Raw genomic sequence first — 9,054 nt, 5'->3', positions numbered from 1 at the left:
TTGAGGTCTCTGCTGAATCCAAGCAGGTCTCCATTCCTGTATGTCTCCCAAAAAATATTTCAAGTCGGCCTCAATTGTTTTGAGGGTCTTTTCCTATTTAATACGGCAGATTCGCCAAAAGCGCGAAAGAAGTAATCGCCACATCGGCCGGAATTTGGTGCTGCCCTTTTGCTAGTTCTCAACACTAGCCATTCCAAACCAAACATCCAAAAGCTCGTTTCTTGTGGATGCTTCGACTCTCCAAAAGTAGTGGTTCAAGAACGAGGAACAAAGAAAGAAGGTAAAATTTTATTTTTGTCTCTCTCCTTCCAAAATCAATCTCTCTCTCTCTCTCTCTTGAAAATGTATCATAGCGCCACGTCAGCAGCTGATGTGGCGCGCATTTGTCTAGACGGACTGACACGTGGTGAACGTTTTACGATTAAATATAATCAGCTGAAAAAATTAATGGGGCTCGAGTTAATGTGGCCCTTTTCCTTTCTTCATGACTTTTGAAAAGGTCACTTAACTTTCGTCCCTATTTTGATTGTTGCACCATGTGATCTGTGCGTGTAAATGAGAGAGCTTAACTAGGGTTGGGTGGGGTTGGGTTTGGGGGTTGGGGTTAAACTGGCCCACAGAATGTTCCACGTGGCAAAACAGTTGATCCGGACCCACCCCGCCCCCATCGATTTTCTTTCCCTGGTTAAATTACAAACGCTGATACTGTGGGCCCCATGTTTGAAATCGTAAAATCAGTTGTTGTCATGTTCTGAATCTACTAAATAAGATCCTGAGCACTATAATTAGAATTAAGATCTCAAACGCACTAGAAATTATCATGAAAAATTGTCAAATTAGAATCTTAAACATTTATTGTAATTATGTCAATTCAGTGCAAAATCTTTTTTTTTCCAATTGAGTCATAAAGTTTTTACATTTGTTCCAATTCACTCCATCCTACCAATTTAAATCAGTCGGCACTAACATGGCAATTTTTAATAATATTTTAATTTTTTTAGATTTTTATTTTTATTTCACTTTTAATTTATCCTTCTTTCCTAGGGGATCGCTAGATAGGTGACCCACTGGAGGCGAGGGCCGAGCCTTTTATTTTTTTTTTCTCTTTTTTTTTTTTTTGTTTTCTTCTTCTTCCTATGGTGGATCGCTAGATTGGCAACCAACTGGAGGCGAGGGCCAAGCCTCGCCATGGCTGAGCAAGGATCGACCTCGCCCTCATCTCTAACCGATCATCGGATCAATGACCGGTTGGAAGAAGAATGAGAAGGAATAAATAAATTAATTATTAAAGAATTATTTAAATATTAATTAAAAAATTTATTCACGTCAGCACCGACAAGCTAAAGTTAGACGAATGGACCGAATCGGCATAAATGCAAAAGGTTTATAACTCAATTTGTCAAAAGAAAAAAATTTGGACTGAATTAACACAGTTGTAATAGGTTTAAGACTGTTTTGGTAGTTTTTCCAAAAACATAGTATGTCCTAATTGAACCACTTAGCACCCTTGAGAGTTCTTTGTGTTTTATTAAAAGAATAGATTTTTCTTATAAACTGCAAGGGGATCACTCTACTACACTACGTGTCAAACACATTAAAGAAGAAAGGTTTCAGCTAATAAGATATCGGCATTTCTCTAGTAATTTTGCGTAGGCAGGTATTTCATTCTAATTACTCACATAATTTTAGAGTAAGGCTATACGTACAAAGTGCTTAGAGAGGAATGACATGCAAGATTTTGCGTAATCCATCGTCACAGGTTATGAAAATATGTGTTAGGGGCGAGGGCGGGGTGTAGCCAATCCCAATGAAGAAGAGAGCATAATTTTTTGTTTTTTTATAATTTGCAATGAGATGGAATACGAAAATGAATTTCACTATGTATTGAAACAAACCGAAGCATCATAGACCATCACGACTAGAGATGGCCATGGTTCAGAACCGGCTGGTTCCGGTTCGTGGCCACCCCCGAATAGGAATTGGCCCCTTAAGGGGCGGTCTGATTCCAAGCCAATTCAAGGGCTTGTTCCGATTTCGATTTATATATTTAATTTTTAAATAATAAATTATGAAATGAAAAAATAAATTATCAAATATAAATTATCATCAAATTATACATTGTAATCAAATTTGAGAGCGAAAAAAAAAAGGAAGGGGAGGGGGCTTGAACTTAATGAATTATTATTAAATGCCTACATATCTTATTGGGGATAGAAGAATAAAAACCCATGTAATTTTTTTACCTTTGATAACCCCGACTTACCTCATCGTTGATCGTCGCTACCCATTCCGGTAGTTGTGAATGTGGTATTTCCATCACCATCGTCGAAGAATTCGGCTTTTGCATTGTGATCCATCTCTTGTTGTTGAAATTGAGCATTTGTCCAATCATCGAGATAGGCTTGAGCCTCCACCGAATTCAGATGTAATCTTGAACGTCGATCGTCTAAAATTAATCGTCAATCACTACATGCTTGTTCAACCGCAACTGTTGAACAATGAGTTGCTAAAATCTATCTTGCGATGAGAACGAGGGTTGAGAATTGAGTTGGATGCCTCTTCCACCACTCTAAAATTGGAAAATCTGTATCTTCGGATTCACCAAACTCAAAAGAAATAGTTAAATAGATCTCTATTTCAGAAATATTACATGTTACTCCATTTTATCTTTTTTTCCTACTTATCGGTATTTTATACCCTTTACTAATTTTACTACTCTCTCCGCTTTATACATCATTAGGTTGGGAATATCTACTATCACCTAAATCATATATACTACAAAATTCGCTATACAATTCTACTATTACGTCTTTAACCGTGGCTTATATAATTCTAACATTTACTATTTATTCAAATGTAAACATTCATAATAGCTATTCAGATAATCACCTAAATCATCTAATTTCATACGTGGATCGAGAACAAAATAACCAAATAAATAAGAGGAATTTCGGTATAATAAAGCAGCTATTTTCCTCGCATTGCTATAATAGTCGGAGCTAATTGATCATCTTTTTCATATTCTTCAAAAACACCAGTAATATTAAAACACTCTATTAAAAATAAATGTGTAGTAGGACAATAAACACCAGATAAACTATAAGTTGCATCGTTAAAAAATTTTAAAAAATCTATTTTTTTTTTTGCAAATATCTGAATCTTGTGGGAATAAATTAATTTCAGAAACATTATTCGAAATAAACGAACATAGTAAATATTTATAAGCAAAAGATTGATTAAGCAACTCGTAGGTAAAATTCCAACGAGTCGGAATATCTTTTGAAATTTTTTTTGGTGTTCTTCTATTTGATTTACAAAATCTACCCCATTCTTTCATAATTTGGGGATGTTTCCATAAAAATTGAATTGTTTTCTTTATTGCGCTGAGAAAAGTATTAAAAGTTCATAAACTATTTTGTACACATAAATTTAAAACATAATAAGCACATCTAATGTGAAAAAATTATCCACCAAGAGCGGATTTACAAATCTTTTATAAATCGGGAATGGAAGCGGTATTTGCCGTCGCATTATCAAAACCAATTGAAAAAAATTTATTAATCAAATTATATTCTTCTAAAACTTACATAATTACTCTATAAATATTATTGGTCATATGCCTATCATAAAAAATTCGGAATGCAATAACTCTTTTTTGGGCGTTCCAATCGTCACATATCCAATGACATGTGATATCCATATAAGAATGAGTTTACCAAAGATCACTCCAAATATTGCTACCTATATATACACGTCCATTGAAATTCGTAAAAAAAAATTTCAAATCTTTTTTTCCTTTTTTATAAAGCACAAAAATTTTCCATTTAAGAGTATTTCTCGAAAATGGTTTTACTTGCGGAGTACATGCAGTGTTTATAAAAAAAATAAAACCAAAATTTTCACCAACATTAAACGGTAAACGATCAATGACAACATATTGAGCTAATGTTTCTTTATAAAATTTTTTATTGTAATGAAATAAATGAAGAGTGTTAGGATTAACGTACCCGAAAATTTGTTGTTGGCCGCTATCGATCCCCGCTTGCGTCACATGTTTTGACCTCAGATGCCGTTTAAATATTTCATAGCCTCTTCCACTTATAAAATTGTATGTTGTCCCACAATATTTACATTTTATGTGATACTTATTTTCGTCTAAATGTTCATTTGTGAAGTGTTTCAATATGTTGAATGTACCCTCCCGTTCCGACTCCTGTATTGTCGACATTTCTTCAATACTGATAAGAGGATGAAGACTTTCTTGCGTTGGGACGTACTCGACATTGGGAATAACGTTGATATTATGATCTCCGTCTACCCAACATGCAAATTCACGAGAATCATATTCATGAGGTTGAGGATAATCGGATTTCCCTATTCGCATCACGCTCTTTCCCCTATCGTCAAATTTACTTCCACTTGCCATTTTTTTTTAGAGAATCGAGAGGAAAGCGGATTCGGGAAATTGAGAGAATTGAGCGGGGATTGAGAGAATTGAGCAGATTGAGAGAATTTGTGAGAATTTGTGAGAAAAAATAAAAGAGGGGAGGGGTGTTTATAGATATTTGGGATAGTTGTAATAAATTATGGAAAAAATAATAATAAGGATCCGTTGCATTGCAACGGTCAAATCAGGCCCGCGGCCCGTAGGGGCTCTTTCCCTTCTTAATTTTTAAGTAGCACAATGGCTAATTGGGTGGTTCGGAATCGGCTCGGAACTGCATGTTCCAAATTCGGAGGAACCGTAAATGGCTTATGAGAGCCGGGCCTATTTCGGTTCGAAACCGGCGAGCCTGATCTACGGGCTGATTCCGAGCCCCTTTTGAGCCCAAATTGGTCCGTGATCACCTCTCATCACGACCTCCTCCTCCTCCTCCTCCTCCTACTTCCTCAGCTCTTTTTCTGATTCGAAATTTCTGAGATTCCCATTATTAATATTTTGAAAGAGAGAGGAAGGGGCGCGTGGCCATGTATGTGACGTGAAAAGTAGAGCTACCTACCTTATCAGAAGAAGAAGAAGAAGAAGAAGAAGAAGAAGCCCTTTTTCTCTCTCTCTTGCTCTCTCTCGTGTTGTGACCACTTGTCTTTCTCATCAAATCGGTCAAATCTCTCTCTCTTTCTTCCTTCTCTTCTCTTCCTCAAAAGGGGCAACCAGGATCGAGTCTATTGGCTCATTTCCTCTCTCTCTTGCCCACCACCCACAACTTTAATTCTTCCACACTCGAGAATCAAATCCCCCATTCCCTCTTCCCTCCCATCTCCATCTCTCTCTTTTTTTGGCGGTTCTTGAGCGCCTCCTCCCATCCATCACCATGGGACGATCCCCTTGCTGCGAGAAGGCGCACACCAACAAGGGCGCGTGGACCAAGGAGGAAGACCAGCGCCTCATCCACTACATCCGCCTCCACGGCGAAGGCTGCTGGCGTTCCCTCCCCAAAGCTGCCGGTACTTTTAAAAATGATTTCTTTCTCCACAGCGCTTGAGATGAAAGTTCTTCTTTTTGGTGTTTGAGACTGGGTTCTTGTTCTTCAATCGTTTTGCTTTCTCCAGGTCTTCTCAGGTGCGGCAAAAGTTGCCGGCTAAGGTGGATCAACTACCTCCGCCCCGACCTCAAGCGCGGCAACTTCACCGAGGAAGAAGACGAGCTCATCATCAAGCTCCACAGCTTGCTCGGCAACAAGTTCGTGCCGTTCCGTTTTCAAAAATGTTCTCTTTTTGACGAGCTGTCTCGTGGCGGATGATGATGGCTCTGTTCCTTGCTTTCCGATAGATAATTTTAACTCTTTTGAGTTCTGAAATTTACCCCCCATCATTTTCAGATGGTCTCTGATCGCCGGGAGGTTGCCCGGAAGAACCGACAACGAGATCAAGAACTACTGGAACACCCACATCAAGCGCAAGCTCATCAGCCAGGGAATCGACCCCCAGACCCACCGCCCCCTCACCTCCTCCGCGGCCTCCCCTCCCTCCTTGCCCGTCGCGGAAATCAGCCTCATCAGCTCGAGCCTCGATCGCGAGCACAACGGCAACGGCTACTACGGCTGCGAGAAGCTCGAGCCCAAGGCGGAGCCTCCCCGGGAAGACAACCACTGCACGACGAGCAGCGGCACTACCACCGACGAGGAGCTGAAGCGGCCGCTAAATCGACGGCAAGCCCAGAGCGGAGGCGAGCTCAACTTGGACCTCTCGATTGGCCTGGCCCCATCTTGTCACGAGCTCCACCGCAACCCCTCCTCGGTGACTGCGAACACGGCAGAGTCTAAGCTTCAGGAGCCCCCCTACCCGTTCTTCATCGTGCAAACGCCCGCGACGGCTGCGGCAGCAACGGTGTGCTTATGCTGCCAGTTGGGGTCTCGGAGCGGAGGCGGGATGTGTCGGAATTGCCAGAGCAACGACGGCTTCTTTGGATACTAGACGCAGTTAGGTTCATAGTCATTCGGGAAAGAAGAAGAAAGAAACAGAAAGACTAAAACTTTAGTCTGTAATATTTCTGATAAGTATAAATGCTCACTCGCTTCTGTCACCTGCCTGAACTGAATCAAGCCTGCTACCGATTCAATCCTCTCTGTCTTCCTTTCTCACCCTTTCGTTCTTCCAACTTATTTTAGAATGTCTTGCTGACGATTTTCATTTTGTTTCACTTGTTAAAAACTACTGCAAGGAACCAAAAAAAGTCAGAGAAATAAAGGGTTGTTTCATTTTGGTGAATCAAAAGATGCAAAGTAGGATCACCGTTCATTTCAACTTTTGGCTACCGTGAATGAGCAAAGTCCTCGCAGATGACAGGGGATGGATGACCCCACATCACATCTTGATCTGTACATTCAATAAATTTCTTGCAAAAAAGAAAGATCAAAGTCAAACAAACACACCATCGTTTGGCCCATGTGGGCTTTATCATCATCTGCATGCTGATTGAGAAAGCTCGGATTTAGGGATGTTGTGATGTGGAAAAAGTGATTCATCAGATCAGTCCCGGTGGGGGCAAACACAGAGGAACAGCTCACTCAGGCTTAAGGATATGTCAGAACCTTTTTGTTTTAGTGACTGATGCGTTGGCAGAACAACTTCTTCTTTTTCTTTAATTTTTTTTTTGGAGAATTTCTTCTTGGAACAGGAGATTTTATATCATTGATCGACTCATCCACGGTTATGTAGCGAAACTTGTTTTAGTGGGAAAAGTTTTTGACACACCATGCGCAACCCCTATTTTAGCTTTTCGAGACCAACAAGGTATGACCAAAAAGGTCTCTAATCGCTGCACATGGGATTGCAGGTTGAGCAACCCTGGTTTTCTCCAAATGCCCACCGCCAACACAAACGCTTTTCAAACTGTAGCTCACTTCAACTTGAACTTATTTTGTTGCTTTTGAAGGATTTTCATTGCTTTTGTTATTGAATTCCACTCCCATTTTGGGAGTTCAAAGCCTTATGATAAATCCAATCTGAGAGCAGAAGTCAAACTCACACAAGTTTACAAGAATCTTTCAATCGAAAAATAGGCAGACCATGCATGATCCGTGCCAAACTTACAGGAGTTTCTTATTCAACTTATAAACTCCCGGAAAACTCGAATGGAAATGCACATTGGAACAATTCGAAGCTCGGCCTATTTGATGTCGGATTCGATAGCCGGACCTTATGACTCTTTAAGTTGTGTGTGGACAACACGTGGGCAATAAACGATCGTCTCTAATGATTTCATTCAAATGTTGCGCAATACGCAATAGTTAGAAAATGGAACGAACAAAAGAGTTGTGATTCGAAACAAAGATCCTCACCAAATTCTCACATTACTCCAAACCACAATCTTACCAATAAAGAAAAGTTTGACTTAGTAGTTCTTTGTAGTACTAGACTAGGGCACTCGTAAGAAAATTGAAGTTGGTACATGTTACCCAACAAACTTCATTAGTTGCTCAAGACAAGTTGCATGTTCCCAGGGCACACAAAAAGCAAAGAAGAATAGTGAAATTTTGGCGAAACTATTGCAAAACTCAACCACACCAATTCATACTAGGGGTAATCGGTTCCCGATCCAGTTCGGTCCCACTCTGGAATCAAAAACCGGATCGGGAGGGTCGTTTCCCAATTTCAAAGATGGGGAATCAGATCGGACCGGTCGCATTTTTTTAATTTTTCATCACAATATCACCCTGATTCAAAAGCCAAGAGAATTAAAAAAGGGAAAGAAAAAGGTGGTTTGAATGTAGTTCTGCTCTGCCATTTGCGGAGCTTAGTTCAAAATAAGAATGATAAAGCAAAACATAAAGTTTTTTCAAAGATGTGTCAAATTCAATCGGCTCACCAGCTTTCACGTGGAATAAAACCTTCCTTTTTGTCCTCACCGAGCACTAACAGAGAAATTAATAACAAAAGACTGATGAGGTCGACAGCACAGATCAGGGTTCTTCAAACCATGGTTTAGTTCGACGTCTTCTAGAAACATTAGTTATGCAAAAAGCACGAAAAATTATTATTCTAGTGTCTGAAGTTAGACCAACCAAGCAGCAAGCAACCCCTAATCAGATGACGATGATGAATGATATATTATAAAGTTAATACAACGAAAAATTTCAAATTGATACGTATTTGATAAATTTATTCCAAAATTTTTTTTTGACCATCAAAAACCCAAAATGATGCACATGTGACAAATTTCACCATTTGTTATTTTCCGTTAAATTAGGTTAATATCACGAAAAATTTCAAATTGGTACATCGATGATAAATGGAGGGTAAAAACTACCGTCAACTGTCACGTGTCATCCAACTCAGCAATTTGACGATAAAATTTAACGAAGGAAAAATTTATTATGGTTATATCAAATTGGGATAAGATTAGTTGGGGATAAATTTATCGCAGGTGTATAAATTTATATTTTTCCGTACCTTATATTATTTGAAGAGCCATGTGCATGGAGGAATCTGAATAGATGGGGTCCAAGGGGAAAATGATGGATCTATCCCCACCTACACATACCAACTCCCTTCTGAAAAAAAAAATCAATAATAACAATGGTGAAGTACAGCTGATTGTGTGAGATTGAAGCT

At 39.3% G+C, this 9,054-nt stretch overlaps 1 protein-coding gene across 1 annotated transcript; it reads left to right on the top strand.

Moving 5' to 3' along the window:
- The first annotated feature begins 5,092 nt into the window (after positions 1–5,092).
- LOC115738695 (transcription factor MYB8) lies at positions 5,093–6,567 on the top strand. Its single transcript, XM_030671408.2, has 4 exons — positions 5,093–5,264; positions 5,301–5,445; positions 5,551–5,680; positions 5,820–6,567. Exons 2-4 carry the CDS (start codon positions 5,313–5,315, stop codon positions 6,412–6,414), a joined length of 858 nt encoding a protein of 285 aa, XP_030527268.1. The 5' UTR covers positions 5,093–5,264; positions 5,301–5,312; the 3' UTR covers positions 6,415–6,567.
- Positions 6,568–9,054: the final 2,487 nt, after the last annotated feature.

This window comes from Rhodamnia argentea, chromosome 2, assembly GCF_020921035.1.
Source record: "Rhodamnia argentea isolate NSW1041297 chromosome 2, ASM2092103v1, whole genome shotgun sequence".
In the NCBI taxonomy this organism is placed as follows: domain Eukaryota; kingdom Viridiplantae; phylum Streptophyta; class Magnoliopsida; order Myrtales; family Myrtaceae; genus Rhodamnia; species Rhodamnia argentea.
This window is presented reverse-complemented; position numbering and strand designations above follow the sequence as displayed.

What these genes read in the sequence shown, in the direction of transcription:
- LOC115738695 (XM_030671408.2), top strand. Translation starts at nt 5,313, where the DNA reads ATGGGACGATCCCCTTGCTGCGAGAAGGCGCACACCAACAAGGGCGCG. An exon ending in TTCCCTCCCCAAAGCTGCCG is followed by an intron (nt 5,446 to 5,550) that starts GTACTTTTAAAA and finishes TGCTTTCTCCAG; the next exon opens with GTCTTCTCAGGTGCGGCAAA. An exon ending in CACAGCTTGCTCGGCAACAA is followed by an intron (nt 5,681 to 5,819) that starts GTTCGTGCCGTT and finishes CATCATTTTCAG; the next exon opens with ATGGTCTCTGATCGCCGGGA.